This window comes from Pleurodeles waltl, chromosome 1_2 (assembly GCF_031143425.1).
Source record: "Pleurodeles waltl isolate 20211129_DDA chromosome 1_2, aPleWal1.hap1.20221129, whole genome shotgun sequence".
Lineage (NCBI taxonomy): Eukaryota > Metazoa > Chordata > Amphibia > Caudata > Salamandridae > Pleurodeles > Pleurodeles waltl.
In genome coordinates, this window is record NC_090437.1 from 1,133,434,657 (window position 1) to 1,133,461,167 (window position 26,511).

Here is a 26,511-nt window from a genome sequence, read left to right on the forward strand (position 1 = left end):
AATCTGTGCATTGCAAACTTCTTTACAGGTGCCAATATAGAACAGAGTGCCTTAGAACATTATCAGCAACTCCATTTAACCCTATAAATGAAATGAACATTAAAGAATGTTGAGTAAACGTGATTCAACTTGTAGTTTAGTCATTGTACAGGAGTTTCAAATTTCATCCTTTACTTCTTATGAAAAACTAGGTATTACGTGGTTGATCCATGGCTTTATCACAGTATGGATAAATGATTAACACTTTGATGGCTGCCTCCTGAAAAAAGATATAAGATGGTATACACAGTTGAAAAATTAATGTTTGCAGTTATTCTTAGAAAATGGCATATTCTCTGCATTGTTATCTTTGAAAGTGTGAGTTTCAGTAGCAAAACTGAAGGTATGAATCCACTTTTATGGCAGGTTTTTATGCAAGGATCTCTTTACCCACCTGAATTCTTGTCATCACTATCAAATACACCTGAATCCACGCTTAAAGCACCTGCAATGACATGGAAGAACATGTTAGACAAATGGCAGTTTATCAGTCAGAGCAACCACAGCAGAAATATATACTAACATGGGAAAATATTCCCAACAGTAGAAATGTGTTTTGAGCGATGAACGGGCTACTATAAACTCAGCCACTGAACTCTTACTTTTTGTGATAGGTTTTCTATTTGAGGGCATGGATAAACCTTTTTGAGGATTCAAGTTCATAATGTGATATAATATCACCCCACTGTCTGTATTTCGGTGTGGATAACGTACTTCCGAGTTGGTTATAACTATGGTTATTTTAAATATGATAATGCTATTAACAAGATTCATTCAAACACTCAAAAACAGAAACTGCAGCGACAGCACAAATCATCCGCTTTCGGAGTTTCACAGACTTCTGAAGATATGCAGTATCCAGGACACATTCTTGACTATTGGGAAACTACAATCAAAGGAACGAGTTCTGAGTGTGATTCCAAAGACTAATGTATTGTCATTGTTGCATTTTATGTTAATATGGTGAAAAAATACATTTATATTCAGTTATGAGTTTTAGTTAGGCCTAGGATAGTGTTTAGACTTTCTATATACAAAATCCATAATGTAGACATGAAAGTCCACAACCATCCCAGCAGCTGAGCTGCTTGTTGATTTTGACCTATGTTTCTACTGCCTTTTTGAACTTTTAATAGCCTATGCGTCATCTAATGCCTAAGAACTCCCTAAACTGGTTGTGTGCTGCACCTTCTTTGGTGTAACCTCAGATGGGGAGGCCCTTCAACGGTTTCCAGATCCTGTAGTCCCAAGAGGGTAGCCTATCTGATGCATTTTGTTTGCAGCGCTGTCTGGAGGGAAAACACAATGGGGCCAATTTATCAAGTCTTCATGCAAGGCAGCAAGACACCTTGCTGTGCTGTGATGTGTAAAAGGGAGAGGGCAGGAATGTGCCATATTTAACACTATAAGACGCATTCCTGTCTTCTCCTTGTGCTGGTGCACAATGTGCTGCCTTGTGCCAGTGTCGGCACCCTGGCGCTATGGTGCAAGTATGTCTGTGTTGTAGGAAGGATTGCTTTTGAGCAGGAAGGGGCACCTGCCTGCACAAAACCAGTCCTCAAGGGCATTTTTCTCATTCTAAGTGTGCTGCAGAATAAGGAAAACGAAGAGAAATACAAATATTTCTTCTTGTTGCGCCTCTGGTGGGAAGTCATACAATGCTAATGCATTAACCATTCTACAGTGTTGGTAAGTCTGGGAATGCATCAGAACCCATAGGGGGATGCATGGGATCGCCCATGCTCTACTATGTAATGCCCCCCAAAAGCAGGGTAACACCAGGAAGTGACTTGCGCTGCCTATCATTACACCAGATTTGCCAAGCAACACAAGGTTTACGTGGCTTGGCAAATCTGAATCTAGGTTTTGTTTTGCCTTGCAAGGCAAAAGGGCAATGCAAAATGTTGATAAATCTGGCCCAACGTTTCCAATCAGAGTCTGATGCTGGTAGGTGCACCTGGTTATCTGTATGTAGGCAGTGTGCACTGAAATGCATTGCATTCTGGGAGTAGTAACTTTTCAAGCTCATCTTTGAAGAGAAGGACTATGCCCACTGTCTGTTTGATTGTAAAGTTTGAATCTGCAGTAGTGTTAATGACTCTGTGTCTTCCTCAGTACCCTGAATTTAATCCTAAAGTCTAGACTTCCATCTTGCATGCTTAACAGGTTTGGGCATGGGTCTGTCTGGACCCCGATGATACTTTCTGAATTCGGAACTGAGTGTTGCCCACCCACCTCTTGGCAAGGAAGAAGCCTGAAGCCTCCTACTGAAGGTCCTACTGATGTGATCTGCTGTTGACGTTGTCCACATAAAAGCCTCTATCTAGACCAAGGAGTCAAGACATGTGGACACAGTGACTTGAAGCCCATAAGTAGAGGTGAGCTGAGTAACTATTCTGTCTGGTGAGCACTCTCCATCTCTGTACCAACTTGTGTTGCTTATGGTTTATTTCAACTTGCTGCTTTTGCAGTGATCTAGCACCTAGTTGGCTGGCCGGCAAGCTGGATCAGCAAGGCCTGGTGGGCATGAAAGAGGCACTCTGAGACAGTGGTTTTGCCACCCTTCCAATCGTCACAGAGGCTGGCCTCTCAGGTGGCACAATCAGGGCCAGGAATACAGTGGCAGATCCACATGCTTAGTTTTTCTCAGTTTTTTAGTGAATAAGGCTTCATTATTCACTATTAGTGTAATAGAAAATGGAGTACAACCTAGCTGAAATATGATTTTTCTGGGAAGTCCAGGCATGTAAAAAAAAAACTTTTAAATGTATGTTGTGTGCGTGCTTGCGAGTGAGTGAGTGAGTGTTGCGCCGCTGCGCGTGGCACGAGCTGAACATTCAGCTCGGGCCGCAGCACGCGCTCCTAAGACGTGCTGCGCCCCCAGCCTGCTCTGTACCTTACGAGGCTCCGAATTGGGCATGGGGCCTCGTTCTTTTTTAGCGCACCGCGTGTCTAGGCAGGTCTGACCCCCCACTCACCTGTTCTTTTCTTTTCTTCTTTTTTCTGGACATCTGGTTGTGCCTTCCTTTATGTTTTTTCCCCCTTCCCATATTACCCTTCTCTTCCCAGCATTCCTTGTTCCCTACTCTCTATGGTTCCTAGTCCCTTCTGTTCTATGTGCTTTTCCTTATCTAAGATGGTGTCCTTTTACTTCCTGTTGGTCGTTTCCTGTTTGTTGGTATTTAAGGGCTGTGATTCTTTCTCTCCTTGCACTGCAACACTTTCTGTTTGGATGGTGTCTTTGCTCCTGCTTCATTGTATTCCTGTGCTGGTTCTCGTCGGTTCCAGTGTATTTTCCTGTATTTGCTCCTGTTGTTACCTCTTCTTTTTGTTCCTGTTGCAGGAACCTATCTTTTTGGAGGTTTTTTCCCCTGTCATGGTTTTTTTCCCACTGGCACTACTTCTGAGGGACACGGCCTGCTTTTGGCGTACCCATTGCCTGCAGCATCGTGGCTACCAGAAAGAGTCGCCCCTACTTTGGCCAAGGCCAAACATTCAAGAACAGGATCCACGCCACTCGCTCTGCGTCCACCAGGGTAAAGCAGCACGTAAGTCGTGACAGTGAGTGGGTGTTTACGTAAGAGACTGTGTGTAAGTGTTCATGTGTGTGTATGTATAAGAAGGTGTGTTCAAGTGAAATTGAAGGTCAAAGTGAGTGTGATGTCACTTCCGCTACACCAGACATTTTGGTGTATTGACGTTCATGGTTACAAGGTACAGTGTGTTTTACCTGACATTGAATTTTTATCTTTAGGTGTTCATAAACACTGGAGACTTGAACAGTAAAAAATTACTGAAAAGGGATTGCAGTCCTTGATTTTAAAGTGCCTTGATAGCATTAAGGTATTGATCACAATAGTTATATTCTGCCAAACATTACTTAAACTTACCAAGGTTTCATAACGCCATTGTTGTGGATTTTTTATTATGTTCTTTGCTTCAAGTTTTGTGCACAAACAGTATATAGTGTGAATAACCTATCTCTGATTCTGCTATGGCGCACCTTCAAATAGGGAAAATATGCTGTATTGCAGTGAATGCACTGCCTGTAGGGCAGCTGTGAACTTGCTTCACAGCCACTACATGGTCACTGTGCACGCGGCAACCTGCTGAACTTTTAAGAGGAGCGAGAGATCTCCTTGTAGGCAGGTGAAGTTAGTGACTGCACTCGTCTGCAAGAGAATGTCTGGGAGATCCATGGGACCCCCTTTCTCCCCTCCAGAAAGCTGCCTTTAGGAAGTGCACTGAAAGTGCTCTACCTTTTTGTAGTGCCCTTTGAGTGCCCCTCCTAAATGCATGTTTTCTCCTGCTCCCCCATCCATAATACGGCGGTGAGGCAAAGAGATTCCCTCATTTGCATGGGGCCACGCCCCTGGGCAAATGAGGGAGTGCCCACTTGAGATAGCTCTGGCACAACATATATGCCAATACTATCTGTATTTGAAGAAGGGGTCGCACAAGTGTCTATGGCCTCTTCTGTAATACCAAAGTGCCCCCGGGTGAACAAAGCGGGCGCACGTGCCTATTGTGCCCCAGGGCACTTTCTACATTACAGCTCCTCGTCTCCAAATATACCTGGAGCCGTATTACATAAAGTGCCTTGGGGCGCAATGGACATGTGCACCCACTTTGTACACCTCTAGGGCACTTTGGTGTTACAGAGGGAATCGTAGACGCTTGTGCAGCCCCTTCTATAATACTGAAAGCGCTAGCACACAAGTAGCACCAGTGCTAAGTCAAAGAGGCATGCCCTCATTAACAAAGGGTGAGGCTTCATGCAAATGAGGGAGTCTCTGCGCTTCTTTGCCCATGCCATATTTTGGACTCGGGTGCAAGGTGAAAGAGGTTGTCAGGAGGTGCACTGAAGGTGCATCAGAAAAAGGTGTGTGCCCCTTTTTGACAGCCCTCTGGAGGGAGGACCCTCCAGACATCCCCTTGCAGGCGGGTGCAGTCCTCACTGCACCCGCCAGCATAGGGATCTCCCTCCCCTCTTTAAAATGCAGGTAGGCCTGCACTGTAAAACACAGAGCAGGAGGGCCTGAACTGTAAAACACAGAGCAGGAGGGCCTGAACTGTAAAACACAGAGCAGGAGGGCCTGAACTGTAAAACGCGGAGCAGCATTTTAGACAGCTACTCTGTATTTCACTTAAATTCATTGCTCTCAGGGCAGCACGTGTTCACAACTGCCCTGAGGGCAGCACATTAAGCATAATAGAGTGCACTGGGGGTGCCAGGGCACCGTTTAAAGATGCACCATGGCGCAAACAGGGAAACCATGCCCAGTGCATAAACCAGCCCCTGGTGTTCTCTAATACAAACACAATTTTCTCAAGACATTTATCCATACTAATTAAAAACTGGGCAATCCCCTATACAAAAAACCCAGCTTGCACAATTATCCTTCTAGCTACTGGTTTATAACGTTGCCTGCGTGGAGAATGCTATTGAGAGATAAGTGGCTAGGAAATTTGCACTTTAGTATAAACCAAGATAAACCACTGGCAAATGTTCTATAACACTGTAACAAAGGCGTTGGGACCTTTGTGATATCTAATTCATGAGGTTTAACACTTAAAAGGCACATGCCATTGTAAGATGGCTGATGGTTAGAGTGAGGGAGACTGGAGGTTGTTCTTCCTTAGATTGTGTCTTGCCAATGGCATGGAAGAGCTCATGGTATGCATTTATGAGGCATTCTAAGATATCTGGTAGCTATTTGAAGCAGCTGGGAAGTAGAAGAAGAATATTGGGTGGGTATACACCGCTTCAAAATGTGATTATGCACAGTGAGTGGTACATTCAACTTCCATCTAGAAAGCAAAACAGGGGTGTTCATTAGGACTCAGGGGCAGACACGTAGGGTGTTTCTTCATGGTGCAAGGAGCAGTCCATCTGGATGTTGGAGTACCTTCACTGCTCAGTTGTAAAGTCTAGTGAACAATGGCATGGACTAAAATATGATGGTGCCTGCTGATAGCAATCACTGTGAGGGAGGTGTATGCTTTGTGATGGCTGTACCTGCTGCTGCTGTGATGAACTGCTCTGCTGATCCAGTTGCTTCCTCGGACTTACAGATAGAGTTATCCATGCTCGCCCCAGATGGAACAACGCATGATTGGTCAGGATCTTTCAACTGTCCAGACTCTGTGCGAAAGATGGGGGATAGAGAGAAAAAGGGGAGAGGGAGGGGGAGAGACAAGGGGGGATGAGAAAGAAAGAAAGAAAGATGGCGATGGAAGGAGAAATAAGATCCCGAGAAATGAGAGAGAGAGACATAAAGAAAGAGCAAAGGTTGGAGAAAGAGAGTCATGATGAGATAGAGAGAGAAAGGGAGAGACAGATGACGGCAGAAAGAGAGAGAAAATAGATTTCGAAGAAATAGGAAGGGTAAGAAGAGAGAAACACAAAAAAGAACCAGGTTAAACCAAATGTATTCCAAGTTTCCAGGTGACTTGTGACTTTGGGAAGTACTACACAGAGACTCGTTATAAAAGCCTAGGGAGACCTTAAGATGTACAATGCTTTTTACATAACTGCGTACCGATACTTTTCTAATAATGATACAGCTGTTGGTATTTTTTTATGACGCAACGTTTTTTTAATTAAAAAGTTATGAGCTATTTGTATTGTATGTGTAAGGTCACAAACAAGAAAATCATAGAACCTATTCATAAAGTGAAATAACAACATATTTAAAACATTTTTTCACTAAAAGTCTTGTAAAGAGAAACAGGCATTTGTTTTTGGGCGATGCTGTATGAAAGCTATGGGCAAGAGGGGCAAGAGAAAAAACGAGTGAAAGGCAGAGAGATAGGAGAAAAAAGTGTGTGGGCGTGTGTGTTTGTGTGTGCGTAAATTAACTATTATGCCTAAATCATCATATTGATTGATTCATTTGCAAAAATATTCATAACGGGGCAATGTGGGCATTTGTTTGGCATGTTTGTGACAGTATGTATCAATTTAAGGCCTCAGCTGTCTTCGACCAGGAAATGTGTATTGTCCAGAAACCTGAATAGCTCCTGAGAAGCAAATCTTATTTGCACAAGAAATTTCCACAGATCTACGTGCTTCTGTCTCATGAGAAAGGGCCTGATTTGGATATTGGCAGACGAGTTACTCTGTCACAATGGTGACAGATATCCCGTCTGCAGAAATCAAAATCCCAATATATCCTAAGGGATTTCGATTACGGCAGACGGGATATCCGTCTTCGTTGTGACGGAGTAATGCGTCTACCAATATATAAATTAGGCCCCAAGGGGGCTTTCTTTCTGAGAATCTACAGTACGGTTCTCCCGCTATTCAGCTCGCCAGGCAAGTTTGAAGTAAATCAAAACTGACTGAATTATATTAGCAAAATCAGATCAGCCCTGTCAAGTGTCTCAGATTGTGGGTTAGATTAACGCATTTGGGTAATATTTCTGTATCTCCACAAGCATCCAATATCTTGAAACATTTAAGAGCCATCAGTCCCACGTTCAGGATACTAGCCCTTGTACTTTCAGAGTCCTGAACAGCTGCCTGGGGCCATCGCCGAGGTGATAGGTGGTAACTGGCAGCATGAATGTGTAAGAGCTATGTGGGTGCTCCAGATGGACTCAGTCTGTTTGTAAAGTTCACCCTGGACAAATGCTGAGCTGGCCCCCTCAAGCATGCCTGCTACTGATTGCTTGTTATGTGCTTGGTTGAGGCTGGCTTATTGAAAGATGACATTGTGAGGTAATAAGAACAATGTCTTCATTAAGAACAAGTCATATGGCAGAGTCGGAAGTAATACATCCTGTCATCCACCATCATTAATTCTTAATGTTACTGCATTCTACTGGATATTGATATCTTGCCTTACAGACAACACCCCTTTCCTCTCAGTGAATAATTCACTCAGCAGACCTCAATCACTTTCTGTATTTGGTGTAATCATGTATGGTTGCATGTGCCAATCCAACTGTTGTTATGAAACTTCGCTGATGCTCTTGAGAAGTGCCCTGCCCTCTTACAGTCACCTTGGAAGTATGGAATAAAACTTATTTGGGTGATTGTGCTCATGTTCTATGGAATGATAGATTTGACATATTCCTATAGATATTCCTATATATATATATATATATATATATATATATATATATATATATATATATATAACCTAGCTGAAATATGATTTTTCTGGGAAGTTCAGGCATGTAAAAAAAAGCTTTTAAATGTATGTTGTGTGCGTGCTTGCGAGTGAGTGAGTGTTGCGCAGCTGCGCGCGGCACGAGCTGAACATTCAGCTCGGGCCGCAGCACGCGCTCCTAAGACGCGCCGTGCCCCCAGCCTGCTCTGTACCTTACAAGGACCCAAATTGGGCATGGGGCCTTGTTCTTTTTTAGCGCACCGCATGTCTAGGCCGGTCTGACCCCCCACTCACCTGTTCTTTTCTTTTCTTCTTTTTTCTGGACATCTGGTTGTGCCTTCCTTTATGTTTTTTCCCCCTTCCCATATTACCCTTCTCTTTCCAGCATTCCTTGATCCCTACTCTCTATGGTTCCTAGTCCATTCTGCTCTATGCGCTTTTCCCTATCTAAGATGGTGTCCTTTTACTTCCTGTTGGTCGTTTCCTGTTTGTTGGTATTTAAGGGCTGTGATTCTCTCTCTCCTTGCGCTGCAACACTTTCTGTTTGGATGGTGTCTTTGCTCCTGCTTCATTGTATTCCTGTGCTGGTTCTCGTTGGTTCCAGTGTATTTTCCTGTATTTGCTCCTGCTGTTACCTCTTCTTTTTGTTCCTGTTGCAGGAACCTATCTTTTTGGAGCTTTTTTCCCCTTTCATGTTTTTTTTCCCACTGGCACTACTTCTGAGCGACACAGCCTGCTCTTGGCGTACCCATTGCCTGCAGCACCATGGCTACCAGAAAGAGTCGCCTCTACTTGGGCCAAGGCCAAACATTCAAGAACAGGATCTACGCCACTCGCTCTGCGGCCTCCAGGGTAAAGCAGCACGTAAGTCGTGACAGTGAGTGGGTGTTTACGTGAGAGACTGTGTGTAAGTGCTCATGTGTGTGTATGTATAAGAAGGTGTGTTCAAGTGAAATTGAAGGTCAAAGTGAGTGTGATGTCACTTCCGCGACACCAGACATTTTGGTGTATTGACATTCATGGTTACAAGGTACAGTGTGTTTTACCTGACATTGAATTTTTATCTTTAGGTGTTCATAAACACTGGAGACTTGAACAGTAAAAAATTACTGAAAAGGGATTGCAGTCCTTGATTTTAAAGTGCCTTGATAGCATTAAGGTATTGATCACAATAGTTATATTCTGCCAAACATTACTTAAACTTACCAAGGTTTCATAACGCCATTGTTGTGGATTTTTTATTGTGTTCTTTGCTTCAATGTTTGTGCACAAACAGTATATAGTGTGAATAACCCATCCCTGATTCTGCTATGGCGCACCTTCAAATAGGGAAAGTATGCTGTATTGCAGTGAATGCACTGCCCGTAGGGCAGCTGTGAACTTGCTTCACAGCCACTCCATGGTTCACTGTGCACGCGGCAACCTGCTGAACTTTTAAGAGGAGCGAGAGATCTCCTTGTAGGCAGGTGAAGTTAGTGACTGCACTCGTCTGCAAGAGAATGTCTGGGGGATCCATGGGACCCCCTTTCTCCCCTCCAGAGAACTGCCTTCAGGAAGTGCACTGAAAGTGCGCTACCTTTTTGTGGTGCCCTTTCAGTGCCCCTCCTAAATGCATGTTTTCTCCTGCTCCCCCATCCATAATACGACGGTGAGGCAAAGAGATTCTCTCATTTGCATGGGGCCACGCCCCTGGGCAAATAAGGGAGTACCCACTTGAGATAGCTCTGGCACAACATATATGCCAATACTATCTGTATTAAAGAAGGGGTCGCACAAGTGTCTATGGCCCCTTCTGTAATACCAAAGTGCCCCCGGGTGAACAAAGCGGTCGCACATGCCTATTGTGCCCCAGGGCACTTTCTACATTACAGCTCCTCGTCTCCAAATATACATGGAGCCGTATTACATAAAGTGCCATGGGGCGCAATGTACATGTGCACCCACTTTGTACACCCCTAGGGCACTTTGGTGTTACAGAGGGAATCATAGACGCTTGTGCAGCCCCTTCTATAATACTGAAAGCGCTAGCACACAAGTAGCACCAGTGCTAACTCAAAGAGGCATGCCCTCATTAACACAGGGTGAGGCTTCATACAAATGAGGGAGTCTCTTCGCTTCTGTGCCCATGCCATATTATGGACTCGGGTGCAAGGTGAAAGAGGTTGTCAGGAGGTGCACTGAAGGTGCATTAGAAAAAGGTGCTGCACGGTCAGTGTGCCCCTTTTCGACAGCCCTCTGGAGGGAGGACCCTCCAGACATCCCCTTGCAGGCGGGTGCAGTCCCTCACTGCACCCGCCAGCATAGGGATCTCTCTCCCCTCTTTAAAATGCAGGCAGGAGGGCCTGAACTGTAAAACGCGGAGCAGCATTTTAGACAGCTACTCTGTATTTCACTTAAATACATTGCTCTCAGGGCAGCACGTGTTCACAACTGCCCTGAGGGAAGCACATTAAGCATAATAGAGTGCACTGTTTGTGCCGGAGCACCGTTTAAAGATGCACCATGGCGCAAACAGGGAAACCATGCCCAGTGCATAAACCAGCCCCTGGTGTTCTCTAATACAAACACAATTTTCTCAAGACATTTATGCATACTAATTAAAAACTGGCCAGCCCCTATACAAAAAAGCCAGCTTGCACAATTATTCTTCTAGCTACTGGTTATAACGTTGCCTGCGTGGAGAATGCTATTGAGAGATAAGTGGCTAGGAAATTTGCACTTTAGTATAAACCAAGGTAAACCACTGGCAAATGTTCTGTAACACAGTAACAAAGGCGTTGGGACCTTTGTGATGTCTAATTCATGAGCTTTAACACTTAAAAGGCACATGCCATTGTAAGATGGCTGATGGTTAGAGTGTGGTAGACTGGAGGTTGTTCTTCCTTAGATTGTGTGTTTCGCCAATGGCATGGAAGAGCTCATGGTATGCATTTCTGAGGTATTCTAAGATATCTGGTAGCTATTTGAAGCAGCTGGGAAGTAGAAGAAGAATATTGGGTGGGCATCCACCTCTTCAAAATGTGATTACGCACCGTGAGTGGTACATTAAACTTCCATCTAGAAAGCAAAACAGGGGTGTTCATTAGGACTCAGGGGCAGACACGTAGGGTGTTTCTTCATGGTGCGAGGAGCAGTCCATCTGGATGTTGGAGTACCTTCACTGCTCAGTTGTAAAGTCTAGTGAACAATGGCATGGACTAAAATATGATGGTGCCTGCTGATAGCAATCACTGTGAGGGAGGTGTATGCTTTGTGATGGCTGTACCTGCTGCTGCTGTGACGAACTGCCCTGCTGATCCAATTTCTTCCTCGGACTTACATATAGAGTTATCCATGCTCGCCCCGGATGGAACAACGCATGTTTGGCCAGGATCTTTCAACTGTCCAGACTCTGTGAGAAAAATGGGGGATAGAGAGAGAAAGGGAGGGGAGGGGGAGAGACAAGTGGGGATGAGAGAGAAGGAAAGAAAGAAAGAAAGAAAGAAAGAAAGAAAGAAAGAAAGAAAGAAAGAAAGAAAGAAAGAAAGAAAGAAAGAAAGAAAGAAAGAAAGAAGGAAAGATGGAAATGGAAAGAGAAATAAGATCCCGAGAGATGAGAGAGAGAGACATAAAGAAAGAGCATAGGTTGGAGAAAGAGAGTCAGGATGAGATAGAGAGAGAAAGGGAGAGACAGATGACGGCAGAAAGAGAGAGAAAATAGATTTTGAAGCAATAGGAAGGGTAAGAAGAGAGAAACACAAAAGAGGATCAGGTTAAACCAAATGTATTCCAAGTTTCCAGGTGACTTGTGACTTTGGGAAGTACTACACAGAGACTCGTTATAAAAGCCTAGGGAGACCTTAAGATGTACAATGCTTTTTACATAACTGCGTACCGATACTTTTCTAATAATGATACAGCTGTTGGTATTTTTTTATGACGCAACGTTTTTTTAATTAAAAAGTTATGAGCTATTTGTATTGTATGTGTAAGGTCACAAACAAGAAAATCATAGAACCTATTCATAAAGTGAAATAACAACATATTTAAAACATTTTTTCACTAAAAGTCTTGTAAAGAGAAACAGGCATTTGTTTTTGGGCGATGCTGTATGAAAGCTATGGGCAAGAGGGGCAAGAGAAAAAACGAGTGAAAAGCAGAGAGATAGGAGAAAAAAGTGTGTGGGCGTGTGTGTTTGTGTGTGCGTAAATTAACTATTATGCCTAAATCATCGTATTGATTGATTCATCTGCAAAAATATTCATAACGGGGCAATGTGGGCATCTGTTTGGCATGTTTTGTGACAGTATGTATCAATTTAAGGCCTCAGCTGTCTTCAACAAGGAAATGTGTATTGTCCAGAAACCTGAATAGCTCCTGAGAAGCAAATCTTATTTGCACAAGAAATTTCCACAAATCTACGTGCTTCTGTCTCATGAGAAAGGGCCTGATTTGGATATTGGCAGACGAGTTACTCTGTCACAATGGTGACAGATATCCCGTCTGCAGAAATCAAAATCCCAATATATCCTAAGGGATTTCGATTACGGCAGACGGGATATCTGTCTTCGTTGTGACGGAGTAATGCGTCTACCAATATATAAATTAGGTCCCAAGGGGGCTTTCTTTCTGAGAATCTACAGTACGGTTCTCCCGCTATTCAGTTCGCCAGGCAAGTTTGAAGTAAATCAAAACTGACTGAATTATATTAGCAAAATCAGATCAGCCCTGTCAAGTGTCTCAGATTGTGGGTTAGATTAACGCATTTGGGTAATATTCCTGTATCTCCACAATCATCCAATATCTTGAAACATTTAAGAGCCATCAGTCCCACGTTCAGGATACTAGCCCATGTACTTTCAGAGTCCTGAACAGCTGCCTGGGGCCATCGCCGAGGTGATAGGTGGTAACTGGCAGCATGAATGTGTAAGAGCTATGTGGGTGCTCCAGATGGACTCAGTCTGTTTGTAAAGTTCACCCTGGACAAATGCTGAGCTGGCCCCCTCAAGCATGCCTGCTACTGATTGCTTGTTATGTGCTTGGTTGAGGCTGGCTTATTGAAAGATGACATTGTGAGGTAATAAGAACAAAGTCTTCATTAAGAACAAGTCATATGGCAGAGTCAGAAGTAATACATCCTATTATCCACCATCATTAATTCTTAATGTTATTGCATTCTACTGGATATTGATATCTTGCCTTACAGACAACACCCCTTTCCTCTCAGAGAATAATTCACTCAGCAGACCTCAATCACTTTCTGTATTGGTGTAATCATCTATGGTTGCATGGGCCAATCCAACTGTTGGTATGAAACTTCGCTGATGCTCTTGAGAAGTGCCCTGCCCTCTTACAGTCACCCTGGAAGTATGGAATAAAACTTATTTGGGTGATTGTGCTCATGTTCTATGGAATAATAGATTTGACATATTCATCTTCGATCTCAGAAAATACAATCATTCTTATAAAATGCTAAGTAATGAGGTATCGACAGAATGTTCAAGTAAACAAATATACAACAACATAAGCAAAAGAGAAAAGAGAAAGTAACAATTTTGACTGTTTAAAGATATAGTGGAATATTCCCACATCAAATAGCTCCACTATAAAATTAATTAAATCAAGTTCCACTCTAAAGAAATAATTTATCGAGGTAAAACTATTGTTGTAAGACAATTTTTAGCATCCTATCTAAGGATAATCAACACAAATAGTATTTGAGGGGTCAATACCCAAATACCCTCATCTAGATGATAAAAAAACACACTGAACAGTGCAGAGTGTAAACTGCAGAGTTGTAAAAAGGGGAGGTCATACCTCAGCTTCAGGAGAAGTGCAGGGGAAGTGCTGCTCCTTTTTAGGGTCGAGCCTGAGAGTGCATGCGCCAGCGCATGCGTCTAGCATGTGAGACACTATTATGTTCGGTAAAGAGCTTGGAGCCCGCCTTTTGCTCACCATATGTTGGTTTGCGTGACACTTCTTTACAGCCTCGCAATTAGTCAAGGCAAGCCTGCCATAATTTCTGTTCCTGTTTGTGGAGCAGGGATCAAGCGCTGATTTATTTTAACTGAATTAGTGCCCATCCGCTGCTCCCGACGTGATCGAGGTACTATTTTGATCCTTGTAACTTCTAGTGCAATGCAAACAGAAGTCTTGTGACTGGCAAAAACGTGCCCAGCAAGACAAATAAAATTGCAAAGTTTTATTTTTTAAAACAAACTTTTTTTTAATTTTGTTAAGTCATCTTTTCTCAGTTTCCTCTCATGTTTTCTTTTGTTTTTGTTCGTTGGCGATGGCATCAAAACATGACAAGTAATTATTTTTATTTTAAGCACTGCGCTTCTTGTGCTTCTCGCTTCATGTTACGGGTTGTGTGATTCGTTATCCTGTGCTCAGCACGCATCAGCCTCTATGGTGCAGAGAGTGTGATAAGATTTATTACGTTTTGCATTGATGCTGTGGAATCGGCAAAGAAGGATTGGGATTTCCAGGACACCTGCCCCTCTGTTTCTGACTCTCCTGCTGTTGCTGTATTAGCACTCCTTTCCGTTCAATGCAGTTATTTTCTTTTCGACGTGCAAGATGAAACTGCGGGGCATATTTATACTCTGTTTGCGCCGAATGTGCATCAAAATTTTTGACGCACAATCGGCGCAAACCCTGCCCCATATTTATACTTTGACGTCCGACCCCGCGGGTGTCAAAATTCCACCATGTGCGTAATTTTTTGGAAGGGGGAACCAGCCTTGCGTTAATTATATGCAAGGTAGGCGTTCCCTTCCAAAAAATGACTTTAAGGCCTGTATCCCTTGTTTATACTCTGACGTCATTTTGACGCACAAGAGGGGGCAGGCCTTAAAAAACGGCGCACAGCCTGATGGGCACCGTTTTTTAACGCCTGGGTCAGGGCAGGCGTTAAGGGACCTGTGGGCTCAGAAGGAGCCCAGAGGTGCCCTCCCATGCCCCCAGGGACACCCCCTAACACCCTTGCCCACCCCAGGAGGACACCCAAGGATGGAGGGACCCATCCCAGGGAAGTTGAGGTAAGTTGGGGTAAGTATTTTTTTTCGTTTTTTTTTTTGTGGCATAGGGGGGGGCCTGATTTGGGCCCCCCTACATGCCACTATGCCCAGTGACCATGCCCAGGGGACATAAGTCCCCTGGGCATGGCCATTGGGCCGGGGGCATGACTCCTGTCTTTGCTAAGACAGGAGTCATGTCAATGGAGGTTGGGCGTAAAAAAAAATGGCGCTAATCCGGTTTGAGGCCTGAATTTTGCCTCAGACCTGACTTGCCCCATTTTTTGGCGCACAACCCCCATTTTCCCATACGCAGGCGCTGCCTGGTGTGAGTCATTTTTTTTGACGCACACAAGTCCGCAGCGCCGGCTAACGTCATTCTATAAATAAGGCGCCCGCATGGCGCGTTGGAATGGCGTTAGCCGGCGGTAACATTTTTGATGCACAACTGCGTTGGCGCAGTTGTGCGTCAAAAAGTCTAAATATGGGCCTGTATGTCAATACAACGATTAAGAAAAGAGGGCGCATTCAGACCTGCCCTTTAACACTTGCAGTCTTCGATTGTATTCATTTGGTTCTGTCTTTCTTGTTATTTGTTTAAACAAAATGCGGTCTATTTTTTAATTAAAGGCACCTTTTTATAGTGGATTCGTAACTGTCTGCGGTACAGTGGAATAAACATGCACCCGTTGTGAGAGTGAAAGTAATAGCGCTACAGCTGGGTTCCTTATCACGACTGTGCTGAGAGGTGAGTCCACCATAGTCAATAACCACCCCTCTTCTATCAGCAAGCATTGTCAAAGCTTTTAGGGTTTTCCAATGTGAGATCTGTTGGCTTTGTCAATGTGTTTTTAGCCACTTTGCACAGCAGCGATGCCGCTGTGCTGCATGGTTGAATTTTTTTAAAAAAAAGTTATGACACCGACTGCATCATAGTGCTTTTTTTATTTTTTTTTATTTACTTCCAAGCATGCTGCACAGCAGCGGAGCCTCTGTACGATACAGTTAAAAAACAGTGACAAAGCTAAATTGCTCTGTTATTTGGCTTTGTCAGTTTTTTGAAGCCATTTTGTATGGCTGCTGTGGAGTATGGATGAAAGTAAAAATGGGAAAAAAGCACTAATGCCGCAAACGTTGCCCACATCATAATGCTTTTTAGGTTGAGCGTGCAAGCGCATTGGCTTGTTGTAAGCATTGTGGGCTTTTAACGTTGCCCACATCACGCCCATCACTTTCACTCGTTCGTGAGCTTGCCTTTCAAAAATCCCTTGATGTCATTGGTGATTCCTTTACATTTGTCCTGCCTTGGGATGGTTTTGTTACCGCTTTGCAGACAAATTACATGGATAATTGCATGGTTGCCGGTATACTTCAGAGCGGGTGAACTATTTTTTTATTTTCTCTCCCCTTCGTGCTCCATGGCAGTCACGGCCCTCACAACGTGAACAGCGTCAGCAGTGCCAACTCCATCAGCGGTATTGGAATCTTGTCACATTGTTCACACTGTTGCCTAATCAGAGTAATTTCTTTTGGCTCTCCCCTTCACTCTCCATATCTTCCCAACACTTATAATTGACAAATGCTTTACGTAAAAAACACAGAAATCCACAATGCGGCTCTCCCGGCACAGCGGGAAGGCCGATACTACAATATTCAATGCACTCGGGAAAAGTTGCCTCTTAAAGCTTTGCAAGCATTCTTTTTCAAAACATGTTTGCCCATAACTGTGGTGGTCCTAGGACAATGGGACCACCACCAAAACGGTTAGCATGATGCACGCTTTCTGTTTAGGTCATCTATGGGTTCCCACACTAAGTTAGTGGAGACCCCAAGATAATAACCCTTTCTACCATGCAGTTGCTTTTTAAACTTTCTTATGGTTGTGAACTTTTGTTTTGCAGTTTGGAGTAGTTTGTGTTCTAAGGGTCTTAGTATTGCAGAAGGTCTGAACATGTGTAAGGCATTATATCCTCTATGAGCTAGATATATGGTTGCATTATGTTACTTTGTGCCATTCTATTTTCATGTGGTTATGCTCTCTATGGGCTAATTATATGGTTTCATGACCATGTTTCTTACAAATTATATTTTTATTGTGGTGTTTTCTAGGAGCTGTTCTGAGCACTGAGGTCAACATACTACAATATTTGCTGCACTCAGTCGTCCCGTAATGTTTTACAAAACATTTTTGCTTATAACTCAGCCTGTGGTTGTCCTAGGACAATGGGATCACTTTCAAAACGTTCACCACAACGTGTTCTTTCTGTCTAGATCATCTCTGGGTCCCCACACTAGGCTAGTGGGCCCCCAAAATAATAACCCCTCCCTCCATTCAGTGTCTTTTTAACCTCGCTCATGGCTGGAACTATTGTTTTACAGCTGATAATAGTTTGTGTTTTAAGGGTCTTGTTTGAAATGTCATTGCAATAGGTCTTCTAGCCCTGAAAATGTGTGATGCACTACACCGTCTAGGGACTAAGGGGGTCATTCTGACCCCGGCGGTCTAAGACCGCCGGGCCCAGGGTCGGCGGGAGCACCGCCGACAGGACGGCGGTGCCCTGCAGGGCATTCTGACCGCGGCGGTTCAGCCGCGGTCAGAAGAGGCAAACCGGCGGTCTCCCGCCGGTTTACCGCTGCCCTTAGAATCCCCCATGGCGGCGCAGCTTGCTGCGCCGCCATGGGGTATTCTGACACCCCCTACCGCCATCCTGTTCCTGGCGGTTCGCCCGCCAGGAACAGGATGGCGGTAGGGGGTGCCGCGGGGCCCCTGTGGGCCCCTGCCGTGCCAATGCCAATGGCATGGGCACGGCAGGGGCCCCCATAAGAGGGCCCCGCAAAGTATTTCAGTGTCTGCTAAGCAGACTCTGAAATACGCGACGGGTGCAAACTGCACCCGTCGCACCCCTGCAACTACGCCGGCTCAATTCTGAGCCGGCGTCCTCGTTGCAGGGGCATTTCCTCTGGGCCGGCGGGCGCTCTTTTGGAGAGTGCCCGCCGGCCCAGAGGAAATGTCTAAATGGCCGCCGCGGTCTTTTGACCGCAGTGCGGTCATTCAGCGGCGGTACCTTGGCGGACGGCCTCCGCCGTCCGCCAGGGTCAAAATCAGGCCCTAAATGTATGGTTACACTGCAATACTTTCAGTCATTTTTTTTTCCTACTACATGGTAACTTGACCATGTTTCTAAGAAATGCTATTGTCATTATGGTGTTCTCTAGGAGCTATTCTGAAAATTACAGTATAATGGCAAACATTTATTTTCTGATAAAGGTTTTTATTGTGTTTACATGATAATTGCATATGTTTTATTAATCTCTCCTTATTGTATCTATGACCATGATTCAGGCCAACTTAACATCCTTATTACACTATGAGTGTTTAAAGACTCTTGATATGTGTGGGTGACCCTTCTAGTTTATTTCTCTTGTTACTCCTTCGTGGCTGTCTTGTTTTGGGAATTGTGTTTGCCAGCCGGCAACTCTGATGGTGGGGTGGTGAAAGTGGTATTCTATTGGAATTAGCATAGCAGATTTAAATTAGGATGCTAATGGTAACATTTTCATTTTTGGCTGCAAGAATTTGCAGGGCCACTGGAATTATGTGGCAGGAAAAGACCAAAATATGAGGCAGGGTTGACCAATTTATGTGGCAAGAAAAGTCCAGTTATGAATTAACAACACCAATAGCTCTAACTCAAGCAAGTGCGAGACCCATTGCATTGCAAATGCATGTTTATTATGTTCCTGTTCTAGGAGGATGAAATGAGTGTTCTAACTGCATAGGGTTATGCCTAGACCCTTGCAGCCAGCTACCAGTTTTAAGCCAAAATCAAACAGCCTGAGAATTTAATTTAGCATTTTGTATTCCTCTCCAAATATTCTGGTAGGAGAACATGGGTTAATCTAAAATCCTGGCCAGGTGTGTGGGATAATATAAAGCGCAGATGAAAGAAACTTGAATTTTTGGGATTGGAAATTCCAGTATACTTAAAACGAATGCACAATTAATGGTATTACACATTTATTAGTATATCTTGTTGACTTTCTCAGTATCCATCTCTTCCATCAACTCTATTCTCTTATGGTTTTGATTGTTTTAAATCTATCGGGTAATACACGCTGCGATGTATGTGATGAATTGTGCACATTTTCTGAGTTGGGATGGGGTCAATTTTCAGTTAATTATTAGAATAAAATTATCACATCCAAACAGCAAGAGGTAAAAAACATAATTGTGTTGTACCTTCACATAAGGATTTTATTATTGTCATCTTATCCACCATGATCTTCAAGTCTGCCAGCATATTCTGGAGGTCACTGCACTCTGGATCTATCGATCCGCACTCTAAAAATTAAGAAATCATATATGTAAATTTGGCATCTCGACCAATGCAAGTTCTCCTTTTTGGTACACTGCATTTATTTTCAAACTTTACAATAGTTTAGGTAAGCACTGATCAGCTAACAGCATGCGGAAAAATGTTGCACATGGCAAAAACAGATATACAAATGCACAAATTCTACTTCGTTCAAAGGTTCTGTGTACATAAATATGTTTGTTAGCTAAGGGCACATGATGTGCAGAGCAAAAATATTTAGGGTTGGTGGTGGAAGAAATGATATTACAACGTCCAAAGAATGCATTAATATTTAGCGATCAATACCATGTGGCTAGTTACATTCGTGTCACAGGCTTAGTCATATCTCTGCGAATATGGCCATAATGACAAATTTTCCCTTGGTGAGTTAATCATGACTAATTATTTGGAGGAACCTATTCATTTGCTCAAAGGGGTCACCCCTCAGACCACATGACGTCAATGCATAACACTCCACCACTGAATGCTTTCGTTTTTTGCTATTCACCGTGTCAGGACATCTATATTCGTGTCTTTGATGCTTAGGCACAGTCCTTTACCACAGACGACTGAACAGTGCAAGTCCTGTTTCTATGTTCACACCCATTATAGAAAGGTGACATGCAGTGCTGAGAATGGAAAGTATTTAATCGGGGATACCATAAATTAGGAGAGCAGGGGTAGCAAAGTAAGACGGTTAAGTGATCCAGATGTGTTTATTCATTAAATAGCTCGGAGGGTTAAAGCGTTGGTTTCAGGAAATCACATACAACATTTTGATCACAGATTTCTGTTCTTTGTAAAATAGCTAAATAGGTTACAGCTTTTCTTACAGGGAGTCTTTTTGAACCTACAAGTCAAGAGTTAAATCCATTTAAATAGCTCACTGAGGTAAGCACTCATTCCAAGCATTTGCATATATCAGTTACCTCAGTCTGTCATGATTTAAGGTTAATAAAATGGGTTTTGCTAGCGACCAATGAATATGGTTAGAAATTGTAAATATGTACTTTGTACTGGGTGCTTATATTCTTTCACGGCACACATTCTCAGTGATGGCCCAGGAAGTTTATTTAGGCCATTTAGCCATATTAAGCCATTTAGGCCCTCATTCTGAGTGGCCCATTAAACTCACCGTTCCAGAATTACCGTTATCAGGGCTCCCTATAACTGCGGAAGTGGGGAAACAAAGGACTTTGTAAGTCACAGGCAGCAATCAGTGTTTCTGCTTTGATTCCCACATGTTCTCCCCTAGTTTTCACAATTATATTTTGGCTGCTTTCCGATGGGCCCAGTAACTCCTATTACCAGGCTCCCAGGGAATGTAAGGGCGACTCATAATAAGGGCCTTAGCAGCAGGCAGAGTGGAAGGGAAAAGAACCATCCCGCCCTGCAGGCTGCTGCTCCGCATGATGATGCAAGGGAAAGTCCTTTCAATGTGTCCCATATCATCACACAGCATCTGGACACATCAGGGAAGATTCACTGGGGCCAGCCTGGATCCAGGCCCCGGCTCAAGAATACATCCCGGTACTGGTTGGTCCCTTTATTCCAGCATTGAGAACTCATAATCTATTCCCTGAAAAAGGAACTAAGTTAGCTCCTGCTTCATCTTCATGTTTCCCCTCCCTCTCATTATCCCTTCCCTCTCTATGCCCCTTTGATCTCTGCTTATGGCTCCTTCCAGTGAGCTGACATGTCAAAATACGTTTTGCCTCTAATTCATCTGATAAATGATATACTACTGTGATTCTCTGGTTAATATAGTCTAATGCTTTGTCACAACTCTAACTTTGAACATCACCTTTTTACCAGCTGCACCTCTTGAGATTCTTCAGCATTTTCGTTGTATGTAATGTAATCGATAATTTAATGCTGTACCTCATGTCACAAGAGTCATCATTATGTGACACTATACGCATTATGGTAATCAAAGTACTAATAGTTTGAATGTAGAAAGATGCCATGAAAAACTATTCTAATTATGCATTTGTTTAAACTAGTGCTAAAAACCCTGGTGGTATGGCTTATAAATAAATGTTTGCAAGATTTAACTGATATGATGTTAGAATTTAGACATTAGACTAACAGAATGTTTTTAAAAAATATTGAATTTCTAATGATTAATGATTTAAATACGTGTGCAAAAAGAGAGAAATGCAGCTCGGCGTTGTATAAATTGAAATGCATTAGCAGACTTTTTCTGTTTAAAATGAATGTAACATGCATATTATTGAAGCATTATTAATGTTGAATTTATAAGTTTTCATATTAAAAGTGTGTTTATTAATACATATTAAATAAATGTATTGCTTTGATTCACTTGCGTTAGCCTAAGTGATGACTGTTAATCTTGTATTTCGTGACCGTGCAGAAAATGCTGATTTATTTTCATAATGTGAGTTTTCTTTCATATTTCGTTCCCATGAGAGAATGTGTAACTGTGTCCTTGAGCTTGGAACATCTTGATCAGTGGACCAGTGCTTTATTTTTGCATGTTGTTTCCGGTGCAGAGCACCAGCACTTATTTTTGAGGGCTGGCACTTATTTTTCTGCCTCAAACATTTCCAGCGAGTAAAAGACACATATGGGAAAGACGGAAGAAGTGAAAAATTAAAAAGCGTCACACATGGAGAAAGCAGAAAGATGCAAGAGTGATTTGCAGGGGCAGGGAGTGGCTGTAAATGGATTAAAGAGGCCCGAGATGACTTCAGGATTACGCTGCCTCAGTAGTCCGTGTTCGCACTTTAATTGCAGCAGCCATGTGTTTAAGAGGAGGGCTTTGGGTACCGGCACATTTTTATTTGTAAATTAAGCACTGCAGTGGCCTAACAAATTATACAAATGTTTCAATCCTGTGTGAAGCTACATGGATGGATGAGGTTTCCATGACCAGTCCTGGGAATGGATATCGGTGTTGCAACTTGGAGTCATGTGATCGATTACTGTTGGATGACGCTTCTTCAATGTAATAGGAACTGTCCTTCAGAAAGAATCAGATCGATTTATGAACTTTAATAAACTGTTGACCAGTTGGACTTTGGTCAGATCTCTCCGGAGTTCCTGAACCCTTGTTGATAAAGAACCCTGCATGCTGAGCGTCTTGGAGAGGTATCTTCCTCTCTGCTTTGTCCCTTTGAGATGCCCTGCTGCGAAATAGAGATTTTCTCCCTAATCCCAACAGAAGACTCTTGACCAAGCTTCTGACATACTGACGCTTTCCCTTTTTAACTATCTTTTGCCCAATTTTGTAAGTACCTTGTTGCCCGTGATTTCCTTTTACCAAATTATTTTTGCCCTTTTTGTCTTTTGCCTCCATGAGTTCCGTCCCACACATGCTAATCTCTAATTTGGATATGGTAGGATTTTCCCTTTCCTCAGCTGAAAACTATAATTTTAATGATTTGAAACTGACTGATGCTTGCTAAGCCTGAGCAATGTTTATTTTCTATACCACAAATGATTCTGTTAATGTTTTGTGGTTTCCTTATTGAATGCTTAGTTTTAATAAGGTTAGCCTGTCTGAATCTATTTCGTTGCCTTGGGCAACTCTTGGTGATTCTGTATCTTTATTATTTTGTCTTGAGTGTTGTCTACTTGACTTTGAGCTTGCCCTTAACTTTATTCCTGACTGGACTTTTCCTTAAATGGCCAAATGGGTCATCTTAGAAATGGGATCTCTAGTTGGCATTCATTTTATACCCTGTCCAAGTAGGGATCCTCACTCTATTCAGGGTACGGGACCTACCCAGCTCAGATAACCCCTGCGCACCCCCTTGGTAGCTTGGCACAAACAGTCAGGCTTATCTCAAAAGCATGTGTAAAGCATTTGCACATAACACACAGCTATACAGTGAAAATACCACAAAAGGACACCACACCAGTTTTAGAAAAATAGCCAATATTTATCTGTGTAAAACAAGACCAAAACGAGAAAAAAACAACATACAGTAATAAAGATATGAATTGTGCAAGAATGAACTCAAAAATACAGGAGCATATTTATAAGCCCTTAGCGCCACCTTGTGCCACATTAGTATCTTTTTTTTACGCTAATGCGGCCCAACGAGGCCAAAATCCTTGTGCCACATTAAAAAGTGGCGCAATGCATGCATTGAGCCACTTTGTAACCCTTTGCGCTACATTATGCCTGCCCCAGGCATACTGTATTCAAAGGAGGCATTCTCCCGTTGGGGGGGCTGAAAAAATGGCACAAGGAAATCTAACAGATTTCCTTGCGTCATTTTTAATAATTGGGCCCCTATGTACTCTGTAGGAGTAGCGCCACTATTTTGGTGCTACTACTGCAGAGTACATCAATAGCGTCAATACAAATGACACTATGGCCCCCTACCCTGCACCATGGTGCACCGTATCCTAGATACGGCGCACACATGATAGCGGTAGGGGGGCGCTAGGTGCAGCACCACTTTACTTAAATATGCCCTACAGTTCCTTGAAGTCGATATCTCAGTCAGGGGCTATCATGGCATCGGTGACAACAAATCCAACAGTTCAGGCCGTTGGTAGTGTCGCAGGCCAGCTAAAGTGTCTGGAAGCCCGTCAAACAGTAGCTTGGTAATGTAGGGTGTTGTGATCCTTGCGATGAGATCCAGAGTGTGCAGTCGCTGGCCATCAGTAGGCATTGGCCGGCATCATTTCCGGAGATCGGTGGAGGGGTCGTCGGGCCCTTGAAGTCACACACATTGCAGATTGTACTCCGGGCAAAGTCAGAAGCACTGGTGTTGATGGCCTCATGACTGTGGTGCACAGCGGGTCAATGCGACATGCGGTGCCCACAGGCCACAGTGCAGGCAGCGGCTTGGTGATGGCGTCCTGCGGCATCGGTGAGAGCAGGCCTGCGGTGTGAAGTGGGGTGGTGCAAAGTGCAGTGTCTCCAGATCGCAGAGCAGGCAGCGGCGGCTTCGTTGCTGAAGTGCTGTCGTCGGTAGGCCCAAGGAGGCATTACGATGTGGGACGAGCTTGAAGCGGTGCCCAATGGTCATGGTGCAGACAGGGGCGCCAGCTGGCGATGCTCGAGTCGATGGTGCTTGCATCGATGGACCACGGCTGCATTGCGGGACGGGATGGTGCTTTATGTACCTACGAAGCAGCGTCGGTGTCAGCGTAGAGCGCCGTCATCAGGGATACCAAGGCTGCGGTGTGAGCAAGGCAATGCAAGGAAATGCGGCGTGCGGGGCCCGCGGGTCATGGTGCACAGAGAGGCTCGGTGATGGCGTCAGGTGGTGGTGTCGGTGAGACCAGGGTTGCAGTGCAAAGCGGGGCATGGCTCTGTGCGATGTCATCAGGCAGCTTGTTGTATCCATGTAGCCATACAGTACATTTGGAGTCCACTTTGTGTCCTGTGTACAGCTGAGAGCAGGTCAAACCACTCAGATCCTCTCATAGGTTTAAAAGAACTGGTGACCTCTACAAGTCCAGAAAGTGTTCTGGGGATGGTGTCTCAGTGTCACATTTAGGTTGGCACTAACTAGAGGGTGGGGGTGAGTCCTGAATCCTCCCCAGTGAAAGGGGTAAATGCACGCAGGGGCAATCCTAACGAGTTTTGCAGCAGCTTCTCTTTGTCCTGCTATAAACAATCCCACATTGCTACTTACTCCCAAAATCCAAAATGGGGGAATCCTTTCTCCCTTTTGCATAGCCTGGGTGCCCAACCGGAGTTGTGGTGGGATAAATGAGTTTTTCCCTCAATTTAGTCACTCAAAGCTCACTCTCAGGATTACTCCTCTCCCAATAGGTTTTGTGGCAATCTGACTGGGGGGAACAAAGGATGGCCTTTCTCAAGTCTCACCTTATATTTGCTTGTTAAAGGGCAGGCCCATTTCCAAAATATTTAAGTTTCTGGGTTCACCCTAAATAGTCTCCCAGACACAGTAAGAAAAACATCTTCCCACACCCATTGTCCCTGGTATGAAATCAGTGTTCACTCCCCATTAAGAACACATACTGCCTGGGCATCTGATGGAGAGCTAATGAAGTTAGCTTTCAGAAGCATGAGGCAGGAAAAATGTAACTTTCTAAAATAAAAGCCACTTTTCCTAAACATTTATTAAATACTCAACTTTACCATTAGATTGAATTTTAAATAAATATTGAAATTAGTGGCTGAATCAATTTTCCAGCTGGTCCCACACTCGAGATAGCAGAAATAATATTTTAATTAGCTTTCTCATAGGACAGCCAGAGACTTGCACTGGGAAAATAGCTTTTGGGACATTGATGCTGTTTGGACATAGTAACATTACATTACTAAATGTCCACATTTAAATATGATGCACCCTACCTACCTTGTGGGCTACAATGCCAATGAAGTGGCAACTTATTAATATTTACAAGGCAGGTTTTTACCTGTGAATAGGGTTATATTGACAGCCCAGTCAGCAGGTTGTAACAGCAGCAGTCAGCCAAAAGTCAGAGGCCTGAAGTCATGTTGTCTCTGTCACACTAGTGAATGGTACAATAAGTAGTGCAGCACACAGATGACTGATAACTTTCTATGCCATGGGTGTATTCCTGTACCATACACTACAGCCTTATAGGAAAGTTAAATACACTATTTAGGAGTTGGCCAATTGTATCACATATATCAAATTTTTGATGTCAGAGCACATGCATTGGGTCATGAATAGCAATGCACAGAGAAAATAAACAACAACCTCTGTCTAAAAAAAGGGGGTGAAAACACCAAAACGGACACTTTCTCACAGGGGATTGCTAGAATCGGGTTATTTCTGCCTATGTTTTTTTGTATGGGAGTTTGTTCTTCAAATTAGGAGGTAGGACAACATGAAGTGTATATTACAAGCTACCTTTAATTCATCTCTTGCTTCAAGTAGAGGCCATCATGTTTTAGGATGGGAGTCATGATCAGATGTCTTTGCTTCTGTAGCTAGCCCATGGCTAGCCAGCATAACTTGAAGAGATGATTTCAGAAGAATTTCTTTCAATTAAGTAAGTAAGTGCTCGTGCTTGTACTACAGG

General features: G+C 43.5%; 1 protein-coding gene across 4 annotated transcripts in view; it reads right to left on the reverse strand.

Annotated features, from left to right (window-relative positions):
- The window catches only part of LOC138248803 (uncharacterized), a 254,919-nt gene that overhangs the window by 76,374 nt on the left and 152,034 nt on the right, over positions 1-26,511 (reverse strand). For 2 of the 4 annotated variants that reach the window (XM_069202719.1, XM_069202727.1), the window contains exons 5-8: positions 19,395-19,496; positions 11,422-11,547; positions 6,059-6,184; positions 434-484 (exon numbers count right to left, since the gene is read on the reverse strand). In XM_069202719.1, the coding sequence (XP_069058820.1) occupies positions 434-484; positions 6,059-6,184; positions 11,422-11,547; positions 19,395-19,496 (405 nt within the window). The remainder of the gene's footprint in view (positions 1-433; positions 485-6,058; positions 6,185-11,421; positions 11,548-19,394; positions 19,497-26,511) is intronic. The other 2 variants (XM_069202737.1, XM_069202746.1) reach the window with 2 other exon arrangements.